Below are 24,945 nucleotides of genomic sequence, written 5' to 3' on the forward strand. Positions count from 1 at the left end.
GGTGAACTCTGTGTTAAGTGTATTGTTATCTAAGCAAATTAATTTTGTCCAGTGGACTAAGGTTTTTATAGTCCCAAATTGTTGGAGGGGGGGGGGTCTGTGACTGTTGTAATGTATTTACCTGTGTGTGTTTGTGGATTTTCTGTAGACTATGAAGGTCAGGGATCCATTTGGTTGTCTTGTAACTAGGGTGTCTAGGAAGAGCAGACTGTTGTTACTTCCCCAAAGACCAGCTACAACCTGGATTCACCTGAGTTTTACCATACCCTGCAGCTGCAACCTTTCCTATTATGGTCAAACAGATAGGACAGCCAACATCCCTATATCAGTGCACCAAGATTACATCTGATTCCACCACTACTGCTGCTCAGGATTAGCAAACCGTGTCCTGGATACCTGTGCCAGGTATCCAGGACACGGTTTGCCAAAAAAAAAAAAAAAAAAGCCACCATACTCCATCAAAACAAATTCAAGTTTGAGAGGCTTTTCCTGGAATCAGCTGCAGCTCTCACCAACTATCCCAATCTAAACAAATATGGTTGTATCAGATCCCCCCCCCTCCCTCCCTTCATATGGAAAGCCATCATCTGCAGACAGTCAGCTCATAAACCAACAACACCGAACCAAAGCCAGCAGGTAGCATAATTGTAGGACTTTAGGTCTTCCTGCATCGCTCTGGTTTTTCTTCTTTATTACTGAAGTGTGCTTGCGTGCACATTTTTAATACAAGAGTATTAAACACTGATGATGCCAATTTGTCTTCTGCAAAATATAGGATAATAAGTAAATAATTTTATTAACTTATTCCCATACTACATGATTGATAGAATGCTGGGTGGAAAGATTTTATAAATAATGGCTTGAAACTGTTTTATGATTTATATAGAAATCTTTCATCTCTGATTTTGTACTTCACTAAGATGTAGAGCACTTATGAGAAGGACAAAAATGAATTATTTTCTTCTATTCTCTGTTATTAAAACAAAGAATTTTTTTCTTCTATTTTTCTAAAATAATGATGATAATTTGTTTCTGTTATTCAGGAACAGCAGCCTCAGCAGAAGTCCACAGTATCAGATTTAACACCACCAATAGTTAATGAAAGGTAACATTTCAATTCAGAGGCAATATTATTGTAAAATAGACGACTGTATCTTTTATATTTTTTATACGGTAACATTTAAGGATATAACATTAGATTTTAGAGTTAGTAAATGAATATCTTTGATTTTCTACAATCTTCCTTGGAGATTTCAATTTTCAGAATTTATGCTGGTTTCCCTTTTCTAATTTCACAGATTGTGCTGGAGCGATGCTGAAGTATTTACTATTGATAGCTTTATAACACAAATCATCTACCAACCAGAATACTAGATAATCCTCACCATTCTCCCAATATATGCTGAATCTTTTTTCAACCGGCACTTCCTCCATATGCACCATAGATGTTAGCTCTTCTCTTGGTAACTCTAACTATAACATTGTTCATGTTTTCTTTTCTACAGATCAACTTCCACCCAGACATGCTTAACCTCGTTTCCATTGGCATTGGGATGATACAATTTGGGAAGACTTCTGTGATTTTTGTCTTTTTTTTTTCCATAGTCTGATCACCGTATCAGCTTTCTCCTAATTCAGATGCCTGGCTCTGGCTGAATAACTGAAATAATCCTTGCTGAAACAAGGGCATAAGTACAACTGATTATTATTATTATTATTCCTGACACCTCCAAGGAGTCCGAAGACTTATCGCGGGAGGACACCTACAACTGTCTCAACCACTACACCGAACCTCTACTACGAGTCATCTCTATCTACGCCATCTACCGGCCACCACAACTAGTGTTTTTTTGTATTAAATTTGTTTGATAACATCCCAAATCCATGCAACCTTTGAATACAGCTCTCACCACTTTTGGAATGAGGGGAAAAAATCTAGAGAGAGAGAGAGATTTCATCAGAAACCTCTCTAAGAATACTTGATGCCTTACAAAAATGTGCATGTCATGGGGATTTTCTTAATAGACATATCCCCCCCCCCCTTTCACAGGCTCCATCTGATACTTCTCATGGATGCTGTATTTCTTCATTATGTATTTTCTATAGATATTTTTATGGGTTCACCAAATGGGTTTTATGGATTCAACATTCTTCCTTATGCCTCTAAATGTAAAAACATGAGCAGCTGCTGGTCAAATCCATTGATGTCAGTCAAATGAATGGCATGTTTATAGTTTAGAACCACAGAAGAGAATTGAGTGGGAAATTTTAGCTCATGATTTCATCATTAAGGATTGATCATAAAACTGTTAAGCATGATACATAAACTGAAGTTTAATAAATTGAAATTAATATTATCATAGAAAAAAACTATATAAATAAAGTTGAAATTGCCTGTTTGTTCAGGCATCATCATCACAGAAATGGTTGAATTGTGCAAAATCCTTCTTTTATTTTAGTAAATATTCTTGGTTATATCTTTCTTACTTTAGACTGTAAAGTCAAGCGTTTTTGTGTGTGTTTCAAATTTTAATACAGGATATTGTTTAGAAAGTGTTTTTCATGGCACAGATGTGTACAAGGAAAATGGCAGACAATCCTTGTTCAAGTTTAGCATGAGTTATGTTGTACAATGTAGTCTATGTTCTATGTATTCATTGCCAGGAGTGAATGGTTTATGGTACAAGCGAGAGGAGAGAGAGAGAGAGTGTGTCATAAATGTTTCATGTGCAACTTGTATGGAAAGCTGGAAAATGAAATGACAAATATTAATGATGTAAGGAAAAATAACAAAAGTGTTCTGGAGAATGTGAAAGTAGTGGATGCTAGTGCACGAAATATAAATGAGAGCATAACAGAAGTGGTCGAGAGTAATGTGGATGAGGAGGTGACAGTAAGGAGTGAAACAGTGCTTTTATGTGATGTCTTTTACAGGAAAAAAACATGGGAGCTCGAGCAACTGCAGAAATTATTTTTCACTAAGTTTAGCATGAGGGATGTTATACATATGTATGTGGTATAGCAGACAGGAGAATGTAAGAAAAAGTGAATGGGGAAAGTATGAAAGTGTGAGAAACTGGAAATAAGGAGAAAGTATTGTATGGCGATTTGATGATAAGAGGTATACTTAATAAGAAAATGATGAAAGCGTGTTTCCCAGGTGTGAAGATTAAGGATGTTCGTGAAGCTGTTAGTTTACAGAATGGAGACGTGAAAGAGTTGATTGTTTTCTCAGGAACAAATGATTTGAAAGGGGAGAAATATGCAATGAGAGGAAATATGAAAGTGTTGTTGAAAGAAATGAAAATGAAGAGTAAGAAAGTAAAAATTGTGAGTCTGCTTCCTCAATATGATAGGACAGAATTGAGAAAGGCCATGATTGCTAATGAGTCAATGGGGAGATTGTGCAATTGAAATGGTGTGCAGTTTATAGATGTATGGAGTGAATTTGATGGACAAAAAGACTTATATATATGTCTAATTTGAATAATTTTGGAGTTAAATGTTTGGAGAAAGTGTTATTTAATGAGTTTGGAAGTTCAAAACCAGGAAAACTAGAGACATTGGTGGGTGCAGGGGGGGGGGATCAAGTTTGTGTCTGGCTACTCCTGGGATAAACGAGTGTGGGTACAGAAATGTTTATGCAGTGCTAAATGCAGTTTCACAGGTTTCAGATTTTAATGGGTTGGTAATGATATTACACAAAGATAATTATGGTTCAAAGGGGATGTTGGTGGTAAGCCGAGGGAATGTTGAAATGTATGTACGTGAATGCCAGAAGTATCAGAAATAGCGGAGAGGAGTTTTTGGCATTGGTCAGCTTGACTTGGCCAAAATTATAGAAATCAGTGAGACGTGGTTAATAGAAAATGATATTGTTACATTAATAGGATGTAAGGGGCATTGTATTTTCAAGAATAAGAGGGAATAAGATGGGATGTTGCTGATGATAGCTGAAGAACTACAACCAATAAAATTAGAAAATAAAGATGATTTTAGATGTGAGGAGATGGTTCATTTGAAGCAGTTTGGTATAAAATTGGTGGGTGAATGAGGCCAAAAGGACAAAATATGTTGTTGGTTGTTGCTATAGACTAGGAGGGCCACAGGAAGATGTAGATGATATGTATCAGCAGATTAACATAAGTGCAGGCCCAACAATCATTATGGGAGATTTTAACTATAGGGACATAGATTAGAAGAATGAAAGAGAGCATAGCAAGATGGAAGTGGAATCTATACAATTGCTAAGGTATAATTACCTGAAACAATATTATAGATGGGACCAGGGGTTTGAGAATACTGGATCTAGTAATAGAATCAGAAGATATATCCTCAACCAAGATAGACACTCTGGTTCCAGTTAGGGAAGGTGACTATTCAGTCTTATTCTGGGGAGTTGCTAAACATGGGAAATTCTTTGTCAAGAAAGGATTGAGCTATAAACTTGTAAGAAAAAGAAGAAGAAAAAAAAAGGTCAGCTTGCTTGGTTGGCCGAGTGGTTAGCATATCCGCTCTCCGACCAAAAGGCTGTGGATTTGAATCCCACCATGGTGGTAAGCCAAGGGAATGTTGAAATGGATGTTTGTGATTGTCTGTGATAATGGTGGTGGGTGGTAGATGGCATTGGTGTATTTGCGGTTTGTTGTGGTTGGTGGATTGAGTGAGCAGTGGAAACAGCTTTGTTGTAGAGTAGATGCCCTCCCTCAATGAGTCTTTGGACTCACTGGAGGTGTCACATAATAATAGTAATTATGACAGACTAAGGAGGCATCTTGGAGCACTACCATGGCTTTTCAAGCTACAAGAAAAGAATGTCAGTAGTGCATAAGAATTGGTCAGAGATTATGTATGCAGTCTGATACTGCTTCTCTTAAACAATGTCATTAGGATAACCCAAGTGTGGATTAAGTGGATGAGTAGAGATTATAAAGGAAAAGAAAAGAAAGAAAGAAAAAAAAAATGCTGTTGAGGGGAATATAAAGAAAAAGGTGATCAGCATACTCATGAGTGGTATGAAGTGCAAGCAAGAAGAGTGACTAATTTGGTAAGAAAAGGCCAAATCAGATAAGAGAAAATTAGCTAAGCAGACTAAAGTAAATCTGACAGATTTTTTTATTATGTGGCAAGTGAGAGGAAAAATGACTATAGTGGAATGACTTTAATCAGTACTGATAGAAGGAAGATGACAGTGGCAAAAGTAATAGTTGAGTTGTTGAGTGATCATTTTGCAAAAGTGTTATCCAGGTAGAGATTTTACAGTTAATGATGTGACAGAGATGAATGTCAGAATGAGATAGATGAACAGGAAGTGTTCAGCATATTAAAAAATATCAATGTGAATGCAGTAGTGAGGCAGGATGGCATGTCAGTCCATGTGCTGGGTGAACATGCAAGAGAATTGGCAATTCCTCTGATCATGTTGCTTAATCTAAGTCAGCTCTGAACAGATCAATGTAATCAGCTCTGTCAAAGTTCCAAGGGAAGAATGGAAAGAGGGTAAGATAGTTCCATTACATAAAGATGGCTCCAAGATAGAAGTAGCAAACTGCAGACCGATTAATATATTACAAGTAGTTATAGTATTGGAAGAGTTGGTTAAAAGTAAAATCCAACAGTGTATGGATAGGGATATGATATGGGAAATGGCTACAATATGACACTGCTGGACTTTGCAAAGGAAAGGCATTTGACAGAATACCATGGAAAACTATTACAAAAGTTGGAGCAAAGGGGAATGGATATGAAGCCAGTAGTATGGATGGATGGATGGGGGAAGTTGACAGACATTAGAGAGTAATATGTGGTGAAATGGAATCTAGGAAAATGAGGGGTTCTGTACTAGGGCCACTACTCTTTAATTTGTATATCAATGATATAGGGAAAGATTTAAATGGGGATATTTAAATCTGATGCAAAACTGGGAAGCGCATCAGTTGATAAGGGTGATGTAGATATCCTGCAGGATGATTTAAATAAATTGGCATTATGGGCAAGAGATAATGGATGTCATAATGTTGCACTTCAGGTTGAAAAGGTTGCATATTGTGTATCACATTGATGGTACTGGATTCCAGGAAATTGATGAGACTAGGGACTTGAGAATAATGGTGGACAGAGAGTTGAAGTTCAGAGAGCATATTGCAAAAAGTTGGTAAAATAACTCATAGGATTACTTGGTTGTTAAAAAACATGCTAACAAGTAAAGATAGTTATCTTTCTTTCTTTTCTCCTGAAGTTACCCCTCTTTATAAGGCTATGATTTGGAGGGAAGTTCAGAGGGCATATTGCAAAAGTTAATAAAATAGCTCAAAGGATTATTTAGGTGTTGAAAACCACACTAACAAATAAAGATGGAAGTTATTATCTCTCTTTATTTGGCATCTTGACTACTGTGTACAGATTTGTCACCTGGGTTTCTTGGGATCAGGAGGTGGTAGAGAAGATTCAGAGAAGAGTGACCAAGCTAGTGATAGATCTATAAATGCCCTCTATGAGGATTGGTTGAAGGTGTGTGGGCTATAAAGTTTGGTTAATAGGTGAGAAAGAGGGAACCTGATAGAAACTTAGAGGTTTAAAGAAATTTTATAAAATTGATGCAAAGGAAATTTTTCAATAGATGACAAATAGTGAGAGAACTAGAGATCATCTGTGGAAGTTGTATAACAGTGTGGTTAGTAAGGGTGTTAGGAGTAGATTTTTTTGCTTGGAGAGAGTAGTGAATGAGCGGAATGGATTGCCAGAATTAGTTGAGTGCCCTGACAATAAAGGAGAGCTATGATAGGTTTTGTGTGTACAAATGCTAGTGAGTCTCTGGACTCCATAGAGTTCAGAGACTCAGTGTGGGAGACTCAATCCTCATCTTATAATAATAATTGCTCTTGATAAAATTTTTGCAATATGTTTAAGGTGGTCTTGGATATGCCTTAGGCTACTTGGTTATTTCATCAAGTGCCTAAAATTATGTGTTTTTAGGTCAGTGTTTGGCCTAAATATACAGTAGATGATTTAGAAACTTTTCTCAAGATTGATACAACAGATTTTCATTTTAAGCAGCTTATCGCCTCTGTTTTTGATTGTTATAAATATACCTGGGGTGCTTAAGGGTCAAAGCTGTATAACTGAGAGGAGACTTCCACATAGCCTTTAAAGGAATGCGGAGAACCGACCAGGGCTTCTGACTAATGTCCAATCCTCACCTTCTCGTGGTGCACCCTGTTGGGTATCTACTTGGATACTGAACAAACGAGGATGGGCTGGCAATTTGGGATTTAGCCGACCAAATTGTATTCTTATTGGTTAAACCAAAATAAAAAATGATGGTACAACATGACAAAATTTCATGCCGGCTGGGGCGTCACCTGGTTAAACAAGGCCCGCATTGTTTTCGCCAGGGAACCAGGGCGAATAGCAAAAAGTCAGCTACTGGAACAAATCTGAAAACAAACCCCAACTCAACATCACCAGAGTTAAAGATCGGTACTAGCAACATAAGAAGCCTGAATGGCAAAGAAATGGAGCTAGCTGAGGAATTAGATAAGTACCGGATCGACATAATAGGGGTGACTGAAACAAAAAAGACCAAAACTGGTGAGATCTTTCTGAGCAATAAATACAAAATGTTATATTCAGGCAATGACAATCAAGGAAAAGAAGGAGTAGCCATAGTATTCAACACAAAATACGGGACTAATCTTCTTGAATGGCAGTCAGTCTCAAGTAGAGTAATGTGGGCAAATATGAGAATGGGGAACTAGGCAATGAGACTTATTTGTGCCTATGGTCCCACAGAAGATTCTACTATGGTAGAGGTGGAGGAATTTTTTGAGGCTTTAGAAAAAGCAACTGACACAATGAAAAAGGAAAAGTTGGTCCTTGTTGGGGATCTAAATAGCAGAGTAGGAAATGATTGTCAGACATACAAAAATATTTTGGGAAAATTTGGAGAAAAGAGCAAAGCTAATAATACTGGCAAATACCTATTGGATTTCTGCTCAGGACATGGACTGGTTATTACTAGCACCATGTTCCAACATAAAAATGTGCACAAATTCACATGGAGAGAAGAGGCTAGGAATAAGAAAAGTCTCATTGACTATGTTATTGTTGCTAGTGATGTTTTCTCCCTGGTGCAGGACACCAGGGGGTACAGAGGATTTGAACTTGATAGTGATCATTATTTAGTCTTGAGCAGGATAAAATTGAATTTCGTATTGAAAAGAATAACAGGTAAGAAAGTTTTAAAGCGAATAAAAGTTGAGCAGCTCTCAGATGTGAACTGTAAACTAAAATACACAAAAGATTATTGAAGAAAAAATGAAAGAGATTGAGAACAGGAATCAGACCTTGGAGATTCAGTGGCAAACTCTGAAGAAAATATTGATTGATTCTGCCAGAGGGCATGTGGTGAGGTTGTCTGCAAGGAAAAAAAAAATCAGAACTCCCTGGTGGACACAGGAAGTTAAAGAGGCAGTGAAGGAAAAGAAGAAAGCATATCAAAAGTTCCTGTCAAATAAGTCAGCTTGTGCTCTTAGAGAATACAGAGACAAATGTAAGAAAGCTAAACACTGTTTAAAACTAGCCTAAACAAAAGTCATGGGAGGTCTTTGGCAAGAAAATGGAAAAGAAATATCAAGAAGGTGGTAAGATATTCTGGAGGTTGTTGAAGAAACTTAGAAATGGAGGAAAGCGTGTTGTAAAAGGATAGAGATGATAAAGGTGACATGAAAACAGGAGAAAAAGATATCCTTGAAGTATGGAGTAATTACTTTGAAAAACTGCTAAATGAAACAAGCAGTAATGACAGCACAGTGGTAAAAAACACTGACCAGGCATGCAGTCAGGAATACATATCCATACTTGAAGTAGAAAAAGCCATCAAAGGCTTGAAATTGGAAAGGCAGCAGGAGTAGATGATATTTGACCAGAAATGGTGAAGTATGGTGGTATAAGAGTCTTACAGTGGCTGCACTGCATAGTTCAGAAAGCCTGGACAGAGGGACGGATTCCCGATGATTGGAGTAGAGCTCTCATAGTACCCATATATAAAAAGGGAAATAAAACAATGTGAGCATTATTAGAAACAGAGGTATTTCCCTACTAAGTGTTCCTGGCAAGATCTATGCAAGTATACTTGAGAAACGATTGAGAAGAATTATGGAAGAAAAGCTGGATTCAGGCCAAATAGAGGCTGTCAGGATCAGATCTTCACTTTATGACAAATAGTGGAGAAATCATGGGAATATAACAAAGATCTGTATTTAAGTTTTGTCGATTTGGAAAAGGCATATGACAAGGTGCCAAGAGAGAAGCTATTCAATACGCTACAGTTATATGGTGTCAATGGGGCAGTATATCAAGCAATACTTAGTCTTTATTTGAGTTGTAAGTAAGCAGTTAGAATTGAAGGAAGTACAGGAAGATGGTTTAATGTTAAATCTGGTGTGAGACAAGGATGTACATTATCCCCTCTGTTATTCATTATCTATATGGATCACATTATGGAGGAAAATGGTATTAAACATGATATCAAATTTGGAGATGTTAATGTCAGCTCTTTGCTTTATGCAGACGATTTATACTTCTAAATAAATCTGCTACAAGTCTGCAAGATTCTCTGACTAAATTGAATAGCTGTTGTAATAGATATGGTATGAAGGTCAGCAATAAAAAGACAATGAAAATAGGCAGAATCATTGAAAATGTCAACTGTGTTGTGAACAGAGAACCTGTCGAACGAGTAAAACATTTCAGCTACTTAGGCACGTTTTTTACTGAAGATGGTAAATTAAATATAGAAATAGACAACAGAATCAGCAAAGCTTGTATGGTAGGTAGTCAATTGAATAAATTCATATGGAATAAGAGAGAAATTAGTTGGAACACTAAATTAGCTGTATACAAACCAGTTTTAACTTATGGATCTGAGAGCTAGGTCGGAAGTCAAACACTTGAACAAAGACTAGAGATCACAAATATGAGAGTCCTGAGAAAGATTATAGGCATGAACAGATGGCATCAATGGCAATATCATATTAAAAATGAGGATATTATGAAAGAACTTGACATTGTCAGCATCCAGGAATGCGTTAGCAGAGCTAATCTCAGGTAGTATGGTCACTTAAGCAGAATGGGTGAGGAAAGATTAGCAAAACAAGTGTTCTCTGCCAGGCTAGCAGCAAAACGACCCAGAGGAAGACCAAGATGTAGGTGTATTGATACGTTACAAAGTGCTTTAGACGATAGAAATATAGGATCTGATAATGTTGGAGTCTTGACAGGTAACAGACTGATTTGGAGGAAAATTGTAGATAGGAAGTTATTAATGATGTAATTTTTTTCATGTAGTACTATCATATCCTGTACACCCCCTTGAGGGTACATGGCAGGAATTTGATGTTGATGATGATAAATATACCTAGTCCATCAAAGGAACATGCAAAAAGCATGTTTAATTATAAAAAAAAAAGTAATAAATGATTATTAATGAAAATTTTTGAGGTATATTTAGGAGTATAATTACAAAAATGAACCTTTTATGCATCAGATATTCATCATCATCATCAAATTCCTGATATATATACCCTCACGGGGGGGTGTACAGGATATGATAGTACTACTAGAAAAATTTACATCATTACTAACTTCCTATCTACAATTTTCCTCCAAATCAGTCTGTTACCTATCAAGACTTCAACATTATCAGATCTTATATTTCTATCTCCTAAGGCACTTTTTACTGTATCAGTCTACCTGCATCAGATATTTTGAACTAATATTCTTAGCACTTCTGGGTTTTTTGTAATAAATAAGTAAAGGAAATGAGTCAGGTGATGCATGGACTTTAGATTGTCCATGCATATATGCGAGTCCAGACTCTCCCCTCTGTATTCTGAGCTCATGTATCTGAGATGACCTCTTGTTCTGGTCCCCTCTAGCCAAGTGCTGAAACATTTCCCCTGTATTAATACTATAAAACCCTTTAAACAACTTAAATGTTTCTATTATATCATCTCTTTTTCTTCTATCAACAACTTCTGCAATTCAAACACACACACCCTCAATATATCCTCATAAGGTAACATACCAAAACCAGTCATCATCTTAGTTGCTCATTCTCAATCCTCTTCGCAACTTCGTCATCTTCAAGAAACCCAGGAGACCTGACACACACTAATTATTAGTGTGTTCTTCGATAGCCACACCCCTAAATCTCTAGCTTCGTCTGTTACATCAACTACAGTTCCATCAGTGTGGTACACATCTTGTAATCTCTTTATCCCAAAATTGACATTTCTTCACATTAAATTCACACTCATTATCTTTTGCCCAAACTAACAGCCTATTTAAATCATCCTGAAAAAACTCTCCACATTGCCTTGCCTTGATTCACTATTGCTCTACCTAATTTTACATCATCAACAAAGAACTGAATATTTCCTTTCAGGTTATTTCCTATATCATAGATATACAAATTATGAACTGTCATGATCCTAGCACTGAACCTTGATTCTGCCCCATCCATATACCCCTTTCTGATATCTGTACAACAGCCACCCTCTTATCCACATAGACACCGTCGTATGCATCCTAATTTGTCGTAATTTTCATAACAGAGTTCCATGTGGTGTTCTGTCAAATGCCTTTGCAAAATCCAGCAGAATTATTGTGTAGCCATTTCCTTATCCAACTCAACTGTTATTTTATTATTAAAAAAGGTTAGTAAATTACTACAGCATGACGGACTCTTCGTGAAGCCATGTTGACCCTCATACAGTATCATATTTTTATTCAGCCATTCTTGGATTCTCTTTTCGACCAATTTTTCCAGTGCTTTTACCACCATTCCTGTGATACTCATTGGTCTATAATTTTCTACTACAGTCTTATGCAGGCAAATTTTTTTTGCCCTCTTGCCACTCCCTTGGAATTCTACCACAGCTGAGACTTAAATTTGAAGAGGCTAGTCAGAGGCATTCCCAGTTCACTTGCACATTCCCACAAAATATGAGCTGATATCCATATAATCCCACGGTGTATTTGCATTCAGATTCTGCAGTATCCTATGGACTTCACCCACCTCTGTTCCCATAAGTCTGTTGCTTATGTCACAGCATTAACCTCACTTGGTTGATACACCCTTGCAAAGTGGTCACTCAGTAACTCAACTATTTTATCTGCTGTTGTCATCTCGTGACCATCATTACTCATTATCATCTTCAATAGTCATTCATCCTCTTATTTGCCACATAGTAAAAGAATTCTAGGATTTCCTTTGGTCTGCTCAGCTAGTTTCTTCTAGTAATCCAATTTTGCCTTGCAAGAAAGGTGACCAGCATGGTCACCTTTCTTGCGTAACCCTTGTACTGTTCACCTGTCTCCACAAGAATTTCTTTTTCTGCAGCTCATGCTTAATGACATTACTCATCCATCTGACTCCTACTAGATTAACCCTCCTTACCTTAGGTGTACACAATTTAATACTACTTCCTCTAGATGCCCCTTACTATCTCCCATGCATTACTAACATCCTTTCCTTGCAGGATTTTATGCCGTAGCATAGCTTTGAGCTTCCTACTAAGCTTGGTATAATCACCTGCCTTGTAGTTCCACATATTGACAGAATATGTCTCATTTTTAACAATCACCCAAGTCAACTACATGGACACTTTCCCCAGTTGGAGGCATTGTGACCACCTTAGTTACAGATAGCTCTTCTGATCCTATGATCAGGTCCATACTCTTGCACCTTTAATTGATTACTCAAAAAGATTCAATCATCCACTGCTCTCAAACTCTCCATGATTTCACATTCAGAAGGATGAAAAACCTTTTTGAACTGCTCATTAAATATCTTAACTATATTCTACACAGCAGTTGTCCTTATCATTTTCTCCAATCATTGCCATCCTACCATAATCATTCTTATTTTTGCTAGCTACATTTCCAAAGAACTCCCAGGGATTTTTTTGCTTCATTAGCTAAGTGCTGCTCATACTGAACTTTAGCTACTCTTACCAACTGAGTTGCCCTCCTTGTCTGTTCTTCGTATTCCTCATGGAATTGATTATTATCAATTACCATGAAGAAGAATGCCTTTTTTCTCTATATTGCTTGTTTAATCTCTTCATTTAACCATTTCACACCTACCTTTTTTAACCTTCTGATCTTTGAATTATCTAGTAGAAGCAATGTCTAAACGTATTCCATGGCCAAGCAGCATTGATCGTTCTCCTTTTCATCCATCTCCTCATTCCTTCTACAGCTGTAGAAGGAATGAGGCGTTGAATGAAAGTGTCTCCTGAGCTTCTCATAATGACTACTAACCTTGTAGTTCTACATATATCCTTTCTTCACAGATGTTCTCATATGGTTGGCAACCATCCAGGTAATCACTTCATGGTCACCCTCACCAACTGGAGGGATATTTAACACCTCTGGATTAGAGATAGATGTTCAACGTTTTTTTCACTTTTTATGTTAAGCCCATACACAAGAGGTTGGTTGATCAAACTGTAGTACAGTGGTGCCGTATATGGGTAGTGAGTTGGAAAAGGAGGACCTTGTTTTTTCTCGTAGACAGGCTTATACGTTGGTTATGCATTTCTAAATCACTTAGGGAATTGAAACAACGTAGATCCGAATATAAATTAAATTATACTTTAATAAATATTTCCGATATTTCGGCAATGTCACATTGCCATTTTCAAAAGGAACTTACAAAAAGGCAGTTGCACACAGGCACTAACAATACAGTAACTGAGAATGAAGATATGAAGCTATCGTTCTCCTAGAAGTCCTGATGGCGCCCTCTGGTGGGCTAAGTAGGCGTTCTTGGCCGTTGGGCTGAAGGGCTGCTGATGTATGCCTCCCAAATTTGGGGCAGTCGCATACAACCAAATTTGTTGAGGTTTGGAGAGTTTCTTAGGGCAGAGGCTGATTCCATAAATAATCTTTCATATTTATATTTGCTCCGGTGTATTACTGTAGCTTTCTTCCACCGTATTCTGTGGCGTGTATCCAGAGCATGGTCTGCAAGATCAGAATAGCTATACTTGTAAAACCGAATGTAGTCCTTGTGTTCAGAAATTCTGGACACATCAGGACTTCTAGGAGAACGATTGCTTCATATCTTCATTCTCAGTTACTGTATTGTTAGTGCCTGTGTGCAACTGCCTTTTTGTAAGTTCCTTTTGAAAATGGCAATGTGACATTGCCGAAATATCGGAAATATTTATTAAAGTATAATTTAATTTATATTCTGATCTACGTTGTTTCAATTCCCTAAGTGATTTAGAAAAGGAAAAGAGGACCTTGTTTACATTTGATTTAAAAGATTGTATATTATATTCCTTGGGAAACAAGGGAGGAGACAGTTCCACAATACAGCAGTTGCAGGGATGAAGGAGGAGGAAAAGAAACTTGTTCTAATGGGTTTCAGGATGCACTGTGAAGGGATGTTAAACAGCAGCTGCATGTGTTCCAATAAGCTTAGTACTAAGTGGGGAAATTATTGATGCTATTTCAAATGAATATTTCCCATGGAAATATTTGTAGAATACACATAGTGCAGAAACCAAACATCTGTGTGAAAGTGGGGGTGGGTGGGGAGGAGTTCGTAAGAGAATGGTCATTAATAAGTCTAATTGCTCTCCTCTGTATTGAGTCAAGCATTTTGAGGGAGCTTTTAGGAGGCCCACCCCATATGTGAGAGTAGTATTCAATAGCTTGGGAGATTTGTGATTTGTATAAAGTTAAACAGCTGAAGTAACGTCTTGAGCGAAAGAGAAATCCTAGTTTTTTTAGAAGCTAGGTTGTGATGTTTGATTTTATGTTGAGCTCAACATAAAAAAAATCAATGGTTGTGATGTGTTTATGCCAGGAGAGGCTTGATCGGGGTAATTCCAAGAAGAGAAAACTCATATTGTCTGGAAATTTTGGTATTGTCAAAAATAATAGTGGGAGAAAATGGTTCTTTTTTTATGAGATAAGACAGAACTGGGTTTTATTAGCATTGAAATTGATGAGGTTATGTGAATCCCATTGGAGAATGGCTTGAAGATCAGAATTGAGGGGGGGGGGTAGTTGATGTTCTGTAGGTTGAGGTGAGTTGTGTAGAGTAACATTTATCAAATGAACAGGAGGAGTGCAATGTGCTGTCATCTGCAAAACTGTGTATTTGGTTGGAGATCAACTGAAGTTGGTCATTGATGCAGGAAGAGGGTTGGTGAGAGAACAGAACCTTGTGAAACCCCATCATTAGTTTAATGGTGAGAGATAAGGAACCATCCACCACTACATATAGTGTGCATCCAGACAGAAAGCTGGAAATCCAACTACAGAAGTCCTGAGACAGATCAATCAATGGTAGTTTGCTTAGTAAGCCTTTGTGCTAGACCCGGTCAAAAGCTTTGGAGATATCAAGTACAACTACTTGAGATTTGCCAAACTTCTCCATGGCATTTGTCATGGAGAACATGCTCACATATGTCACCCATCTCTAGATGGGTGACATATCTCATCACTGCCTCATCTCATCACTGTCATTCATAGTCAGTACACTTTCTACTTTTCCTATCACACTGTTATCTTCACCTGTGACACCTTCCCATGCATACCTACTACATTCATGGCACCCTACTATTTTTGAGAAATCAATGCCATTTACTTGGTCTTCCATTTAGACCTATGCAATGGTTTGCCTTTCATTGCCATGTTGTATCAGTGTGCCAAAAGAAAACAATGAATTTATTATATTGCCTAAGAAATTTATTGAGGCAGCATTCCACACTCAAATATCTTGCAGTAATACTTAATCTACAATTTAGATAATATCAGCACATATTTAAATATAAAATTTACTTATCTTGCTGCAGTCCACATGCCGACCGATGTTTAACTCATGCCACCTCGAGATCAGATCTTTACATCTGCTCATCTCCCTGCCATGGATTCTATCCTAATTCCAATAAATACAAAAGGAAAAGCAGAATCTGCAATTTTACCATGCGAACTTCCAGAAAAAAGAAAACTTGGTCAGTTTTTGAAAACTTTTCCAAAGGTATACATAAAATAAGACATTACTTCTGAATTATGCAATAAGACAAACTATGATTTGTGAGTGGGAGTTACATTTTTAAACTTGTTTAACTTATTCTTAACATTACATTTCTATTTCTTGTCATGCAAAATTTCAGTAATGCAAATATCAAGTTGTGTAGAGAATTAATCTCAAAAACTTGCTTTGGTGTGAAATATAAATTTTCCATATGTTGTGGTTCTTTGTATTCCCTAGTCTGGCATGCTCTGTTAATAAATAAGAAAATTAATGGATAAATTATAGTGAAAATCTCAAACACAGATTTCATGAAATAAAAGTTCCAGTGCCTATCATAAATGTACAGAATGCTGATAATAAACATATATGCATTCTGCAGAATGTATCTGAACTTGAGCACCATTGTTCTAATCATTTAATATTCATTTCTAGTGAAAGACGAGATCAAATCTCAAGATCTGCTCATATCCCTGCCATGGATTCTATCCTAATTCCAATAACTACAAAAAGAAAAGCAGAATCTGCAACTTTACCAGGCCGACCTCCAGAAAAAAGAAAACCTGGTCGGCCTCCACTTTCACAAGTTTTTACAAAGGTAATAGATAAAATACATTGCTTTGAAAAATTGAAAATTTGTTTATTAGTGTCATAGAAATAATTATTCTTTGCCTCTTGCATACAGAACTCATCATAAATGATTCAGTTATAAGAAAAAAAAAATTATATCAAATCATTGTTCAGCAAAAATGGAATTACTACAGATGGAAGTAAAAATGTTTCACCCACCAGTTTTCAACCTTGGACTGGTATAATAATTAACATTACTATACACATGTTCACATGAACAATTCACGATAGTCTTATTAACTCTTATAATTCTTTACATATAATTACTGTTTGAAATTGTTCACAGGAGTTATATGTTTGATCATTAGTACATCTATTCTTGAATGATGTTAGCATTTTTATTATGGTATTCAAAGAGGACTCAAATAGTGGTAATGTTGTGGAGGGAGAAAGAAGCACGTGAAAAGTTAGATCATAATTTATGAAAATGTTGACCTATTTTTGGCTATGTTCTGTAGGCATGTAGTTTTAAGTTAAGTTTTATATTGCAAATCATCCTCATAGGATTGCCTAAGGGTCAAAACAAGATAAATGGGAGGAAGCCTCCACATAAACCTTTTAAGAAATGCAGAGAACCAAGTGGAAGTTCTAACCTAGTGTCCACTACATACCATCTTGTGGTGAATGCTGAAGTAGGTTTGTTCAATGGGAATAGATACCTGGATAGTGAAGAAATGAGGATGAGTTGCAGATTTGGCTGAACAAAGTGTATTTTCCATTGGTTTAAACCAAATGAAAACTGGTATAAAATAGCAATATTATGTTGGCTGGGGCATTGCCTAGTTAACCAGGATCTCCCCCCACCCTGCCATTTTTGTCAAGAAACAAGGGAAAAAGCCATGCAGTTTATAGGATGACTCTCCAACCACTGGAAACTCAAGCTCAGCATTTAGCAAAATTGCAGATGGTGCACTCAACATTCCTTATTATGTAAATTATTATGGAAAATAAGTGTAACTAGTAGAAGAATTAGAGAAGTGCCACATCGACATAATTATTGTTACCAAAAAAAATTTTAAAAAGGCAGGTGAGATTAACAACTGCAAGATCTAAACTGCAGAGTAGGAAATGAATAGCTAGCATATAGAAATGTTCTGGGAGAATGTGAAGAAAAGACAAGGATAATAATAGTAGTAAGTATCTGCTGGATTTCTGATTCAGCATGTGTGTATTAGTCATTCCTAACACAAAGTTCCATTGCTGTATAACACAAATTCACATAGAGAGAATACATATCAAATAAGAAAACTCATTATGTTATCGCTGATGGCAAAATATTCATTCTGTTTCATAATAGAAGGCTGTAGGAAGTGATTTGAACAAAATGAATTTCATATTAACAAAACAGTACCAAATGTACCAAAGTTTTCAAAATAATCAGTCAGTTTACAAAGATGAACTGTAGATGTAGATTCAAATGTACAAATATTGTTTAAAAAAAAAAAAAAGTAGTTTGAAAACAAGAATCAAACCTTGGAGTGACTCAGTGGCAGACTCTGAAGAAAACATTAATCAATTCAACAAGAGAGATGTTTGAAGCTGCTTGCTTGCAGGGATAGAAAAATTAGATGCCATGATAGACTCAAGAAATAAGAGACATTTCCAAAAAAAAGAAGAATGAATGCCTATCAAAAGTTCCTAAGAATATAGAGAAAAAAATGCAAGAAGCAAAACAAAAGTCATGGGATGACTGGTAAGAATATAGCACATAAATATGAATTTGTGGCAAAATCTCCTGGAAGCTATTTGAAAAAAAAAAGCTTAGAAATAGAGAAAAGATAACTAAAGATAAAGACTGCTAAATGAAACAAGTGATAGAAGGTTGGCAGAAAATATTCAGGAGGGATGCAGCCAGAAGTTACATATCTATTCATTTAGAAAAAAGCATTAGGGAAAGAAAATAATAAAAAAGCTGCTGGAGTAGATAATTATCAATGAAAAGTGTTCAAATATGGGATATAAAAGTTTTGCACTGGTTCAGATTCTGGGTGTTAGGAGTAGAGTTCTCATAGTACCCATCTATAAATACTAAAAGAAGACTGGATATGAGAATTAGAGGAATTTCCATACTAAAATTTATGCAAGTATACTAAGAAGAAGCTAAACAAAAATGTTAAAGAGAGACGTAGAGAAGAAACTTTGATTCAAACAAGTAAGAGTTGCCAAGATGAGATTTTTAACTTAAAGACAAATGGTTCAAAATCAGAAATATAACAAGTATTTCTATTTGTTTTGTAGATCTATAAAAGGCATATGAAAAGGTACCAAGAGAAAACCTGTAATTATATGATGTGAATGTGACATCATATTGAGCACTACATGGTTTAGTCGGCAGTTCGAATTGAAGGAAGTACATGAAGATGGTTGATATAAAATCATGTGTAAGACAAGGATGCACACTACCTCCGCCGTTATTCATTATCTCTATGGATCACATGAAGGAAAGCTGCATTAAACCTGCTATCCAAATTTGAAATCATTCTCAGCTCTTTACTTTTATATGCACATGATGCAGTATTTTAAATAAATCTAATACAAAATTGCTGAATTCCTTAACTAAACTGAATAACTGCTCTAACATATTTGTCATAAAAATCAGCAATATGAAGAAAACAATAATAAGACAAAAAAAAAACTGCAAAAATAGGCTGGAACATTGAAAGCATCAGCTGCATCATAAATAAGGATCTTATAGAACAAGTAAATTATTTCAGACTATTTGATAACAGAATAAGTAAAACTGATATAATGGGCAGTCAGCTGAATAAATTCATAGGGAAGAACTGCTGACTTGATTGGATGAATGGGTCAGCATATCTGCTTTCAAACCAATAAATGCAGGTTCAAATCCTGCTGTGGACCTGAATGCTTGTGATTGTGCTGTTTGATCTTAGAGCAGAGTTTCTAAATTATATAAATTAAAGGTTTATTTATATCTTTCATGGGTGGGTGGGACATAAAAAATTTATCAAAGCACTGTCAAATTAGCTGTATAACAAAATAGTGTTCAACCCAATCTTAACTTATGGATCTGAGATGCGTTAGAACAGGTAATCGAAGTTTGGAGATCACAGATATTCTCATTCTAAGAAATATTAGAGGAGTGAATGAATAGATGTCATCAATGGCAGAATCATTAAATGAAGATATTAAGAAGGAACTTGACATAACATTTAGGAATGTGTCATCAGAGGCAAATCTAAGTGGTATTGGTCACTAGAGAGTGGGAGAGGAAAGGTTACTAAAATAGGTATTTGATTCCTGGATGGCAGGAAGGACATGATTTAGATGAATTGATTGCAATCAGAAGAGTCTTAGAAGACAAAAATATGATCTGACAATCTTTACAGATAATAGTCTAATTTGGAAGAAAATTGTAAAATTCTTTTTGTAACTCATCTAAACAGCCAACATCCTTAAATGCACTTTGCATTAGAAACAGAATCTAATAACTAGCTGCCTTTTTTTGGCATGTTAGTCACTTATCTTTCACATGGCTCACTATCTTTTTCTCTTTCTAGCATGAGTGTACACACACACACACACACACACACACACTGGAAGATATTATATTTGCACGAGCTATCCATCTCCCAGCCCATAGGATCTTCAAAATACTAACTCACAGAATTCAACTATAGCTCCTACAAAATAGATAAAATACTACCAGGGTGGTCTGAAAAGTTCTCAGCCTTGACTGTAGTTGGCAACACTATCGGCAAAATTTTTTTTTTTTTTTCTAAGTTGATACATCTGTCATAAGCATCCATGTAAAATTGCATGCCATTCTATCAAGTAGTTTGTTTTACAGCTGTCTGAAGCAAAACTGTTGTCTGTATCCCTTGAAATGGATAAAATTGAGTATCGTGTGGTTAATTCTTTGTAAAAGAATCCCAAAAGAAATTCATTCGAAGTTCATAAAAGTTTAAGCACTCTTCTCCTTTCCTTCGGTTTCGCCAACGGACTGCCGAGTTTAAACATGGCCGTACAAGCCTTGAAGATGATCGACGTGAAGGATGTCAAAAAAGGTGTAACAACACCAGAAATCATTGATCAAGTGCACAATATGGTATTGGATGACCGGCGAGTCAAAGTGCATGAAATTGCTGAGACTATAGGCATTTCAAAAGAATGTGTAGGATATATTTTGCACGAAGAATTGCAAATGAAAAAGCTTTGCGCAAGATGGGTGCTGTGCTTGCTCACAGCAGATCAAAAATGAACTCACATGAAAATCTCATATGAGTGCTAACAGTGCTTGGAGCATTTTAACAAGAATAAAACTGATTTTGTGCATTGATTTATTACTATGGATGAGACTTGGATTCACCATCACACACCAGAATCCAAACAGCAGTCAGAACAGTGGACAGAAGTCCGTTCAGCGCCAAAGTTGGTTCCATCAGCAGGAACGGTCAAGGCATCGGTGTTTTGGGATGCATTTTGTTTATTAATCATCTTGAAAAGAGTAAAACAATAACCGGAGAATATTATTCTAATCTTTTAACCAGACTAGATGAAAAAATTCATGAGAAAAGGCCCGGTTTGCAGAAGAAAAAAATCATCTTTCATCAGGACAACTTTGTGGGCAATGCACCTGCCCCTAGAGGTGTTTTGGCAATGGGAAAATTAAGGGATCTGCACTATGAATTGTTGGAACATCCACCCTATTCCCAAGATTTGGCTCCCTCTGACTTCTGTCTCTTCCCAAAACTAAAACTCTTCCTCGCTGAACAGTGTTTTTTGTCGAATCAAGACGTTATTGCAGCTGTAGTATCCCACTACAGGGATGGGATAATGGTGCTGGAGCATCGCTGGAATAAATGTATTAATCTTAAGGGAGATTATGTTGAAAAATAAAAATAATTTTGAAATTATAAATTCGTGTTTTGATTGTTAGGCTGAGAACTTTTCAGACCACATGCGTACATACCCTCTCTCCCTGAGCACACAAAACCAAAACACTATGATACCTAACCTATATATCCAGGGTACACCTGAAAAGAGTTTCTCTCTCTATGTTCGCTGGGCATCTACAGATGCCGTATGGTCACTCCGATGCTCGGTAATGTTCCACACCAGGCCTTGCCATGTAGTCCTGTTGTTTGCTTTTCTGGCAGCCTCAACTCTCTGAAGATCAGTCACACCACACATGCCATCATCCATCTCATTGATGGTCTATCCCTGCCTCTTTTTTCCAGGAACTTTACCTTCTATTACTGTTCTGAGAAGTCCTTCTTCCATCCTTTCTATGTATCCAAAATATTTTAACTTTCTTCTGTCAATATCCTTAAGGAGCCTTAAAGTTCTACTAATCTTTTCTAACACCCATTCATTTGTACGCCTTTCAGTATATGATATTCTCACCAGCCTTCTGTAACACTACATCTCAAAAGCAGATATCCGTTTCTTATCTGACTTCTTTAGGTTCCAAGTCTCACATCCATAAGTCACTGTTTGAAAAACAACTGCATCTAAAATCCTCAACTTTGTTCCCATGGAGATAGATCCATCCTTCCACATTTTAGACAGGTCTCTGACTGTTGTTTTAGCCATTCCTAACCTTTTTCTGATATATTCTGAACAGCAATTCTTCACATTAATAATGGATCCCAGGTACTCAAACTTGCTGACTTCCTCAATTCTTTCTCCATTAAGATACACTTGTTTCTCAAGAGCTTCTCTGTTTGTTTTTCCTTTGAGAACCGTGATCTTTGTCTTGCTAGGATTGAGGAAGTCAGCAGTCAAGAATTAGTCCTAGTTCTTCCTTGTCATTACAAAGGAGTACTGTATCATCAGCGTACCTCAGATTACTGATCAATCTACCTCCTATCCTAATTCCTGTCGTGAGCTCTTCCAATGCTTCACGCATGATGTCCTCTGCATATATGCTAAACAAGTGAGGAGAAAGTAAACATCCTTGTCTAACTCCTTTTCCAACTTGAAGCCAGTCAGTCAATCCAACACCTGTTCTTACTGTGGCTTCTTGCTCCTTATACAAGTTGGCTATCAACTTGATAGTGTGTTGAGGAAAACCCATTCTTTTCATTACTTCCCACAGTTTCACAATGCTCAACACAGTCAAAAGCTTTATAGTAGTCTAAGAAACACATTACCAGAGGGAGTCTGAATTCTTTATATTTTTCTATGATCTGTCTAAGGCAAAGGATCTGATCTCTGGTGCCCCTACCTTTCCTAAAACCTGCTTGTTCCTCGAGCATCTCTGCCTCAACTTTGGCCTCAATCCTATTTAGTATGATCTTTAATAAAATTTTGCTTGCATGAGATATCAAACTAATAGTTCTATAATTCTTGCATGCCTTCATATCACCTTTCTTGAGTAGTGATATGAAAACTGACTTCTTCCAGTCTCTAGGCCATGATCCTGTCTCCCATATCCTTGTAATCAATCTATGAAACACTCTTATCCCTCCATCCCCTGTGGCCTTAATTAACTCTGCTGGGATTTCATCTGCACCTGGGGGCCTTATTGCTGTTGAGCTGCTTAACTGCTCTTTCAACTTCATGCCTAAGTGGAGGAGATTCCAAATCAAAATTTTCTTGGTGGGAGGACTCCACATTTTCTTTATCCACTCTGCTGTACAGTTCCTCACAGTATTATTTCCATCTGTTTTTGATTTCCAACTCTTCTGTTAGTAATGATCCATTCCTGTCTTTGATCACATTCAATTTAGGCTTAAACTTGTGCTTTAAGTCACGAACTAAATAAAACATCCTTTTATAATTATGCCTTCTCATCTGGAACTCTATTTCTTCACATTTATTAGTATAGAACTTTTCCTTGTTCTGCTTGATGGCTCTTCTGATTTCTCTATGTAATCTCTTGTATTCTTCAGTCCCTGTGTCTCTTTGTATTTCCAACTGCCTTCTTTTGATTAGTTCCCATGTTGAATCTGATATCCATGGGTCTCTTGGTTTTCTTATTGGGCCGAGATACGTCTTCGCTGTATCCTGTATTATCATCTTGAGTCCTTCCAAAGCATTTCTGATGAGATTTCCTCATTGGTCTCCAAAAAATCATCCAGCCGAGTTGATGTTTCTTCTGTGAATCCACTAGGAATTACTCTAACATCTGATCTAGTGGAATGTGCCGGACCTGGAAGTTTTCGGAGTCTTAGTCTTACTTTGACTCTTACCAGCTGATGGTCTGTACCACAATCTGCTCCAGGACAAGTATGCACATCAGAGATGCTTGTCTTCCACCGCTGGAGAGCCAGGATGTAATCAATCTGGTGCCTTGACCTATCAGTGTTAGATGTCCAAGTATAGGTCCATCGTGGATGTTTCTGGAAGCAGGTATTGGTAATAACTAATCTGTTAGCACGGGAAAATTCCAAGTCTTTCACCATGGTTGTTATGTTGAAAAGAGTTATGAAGGTTATATTTCTTTAGTAGTCTTATCATTTTCAAACCACACTTCAAACTAGCTACCCTATTTACCAAAGGACAAACTTCATCCTCTATCACATCCTGGAGTGTACAAAGTGACATGTGGTAGTAACATGTCTTACAATGAACAAAAAAAAAAGGATCTGTTAACATCCATCTTGGAGAACACAAGAAATACACTTGTTCCCATTATCATAAATCACAACTGCAGACCATACTTTGGACATCTTTTCAAATAGGATCATTACAAGCTGGAGAGACTGTTTTTACAGTTGGCAATCACTATTAAATGCTCGCCTCACCTCAAGTATGGCTGCAAAAAATGATCTGTTAACATCCATCTTGGAGAACACAAGAAATACACTTGTTCCCATTATCATAAATCACAACTGGCAGACCATACTTTGGACATCTTTTCAAATAGGATCATTACAAGCTGGAGAGACTGTTTTTACAGTTGGCAATCACTTTTAAATGCTCGCCTCACCTCAAGTATGGCTGCATTGTTTTAGCAAAGGTATGAAAGGTAGTCATTTTAAAATCAAATTTAACCCAACAAATGTAAAAAAATTTAGTTATACAACATTACAGGGCACCAAATTCAGACTTTGTCTTTTGTCTGTTATAATTTGAATTGTTTCATGCTCATTATCAATCGTGTATCGCAGTAGTTGTGCTCTGAAGATGTTAGTTTGAAATCTAGTGAAATATAAGGCAGTTAATAAGCTCTTGTCTTGTCAGATGTCATCTCCTTCCAGAAGGTTGACTACCATGAGCTTCCACCATGTATGGTTTTGTGCTTCTCTTTTGCATTCTTCATAGGACAAAAAAGTCCAATCCTTAATATTTCT

General features: G+C 36.7%; 1 protein-coding gene across 3 annotated transcripts in view; it reads left to right on the forward strand.

Moving 5' to 3' along the window:
• The window catches only part of Hira (histone cell cycle regulator-like protein), a 429,854-nt gene that overhangs the window by 268,122 nt on the left and 136,787 nt on the right, over positions 1-24,945 (forward strand). For all 3 annotated transcript variants that reach the window (XM_090400974.1, XM_090400975.1, XM_090400976.1), the window contains 2 exons: positions 1,044-1,105; positions 16,490-16,652. In XM_090400974.1, the coding sequence (XP_090257100.1) occupies positions 1,044-1,105; positions 16,490-16,652 (225 nt within the window). The remainder of the gene's footprint in view (positions 1-1,043; positions 1,106-16,489; positions 16,653-24,945) is intronic.

Source organism: Typopeltis vanoorti, chromosome 11 (genome assembly GCF_054136105.1).
Source record: "Typopeltis vanoorti isolate ZY-2024b chromosome 11, IOZ_Tvanoo_1.0, whole genome shotgun sequence".
Taxonomy (NCBI): Eukaryota; Metazoa; Arthropoda; class Arachnida; order Uropygi; family Thelyphonidae; genus Typopeltis; species Typopeltis vanoorti.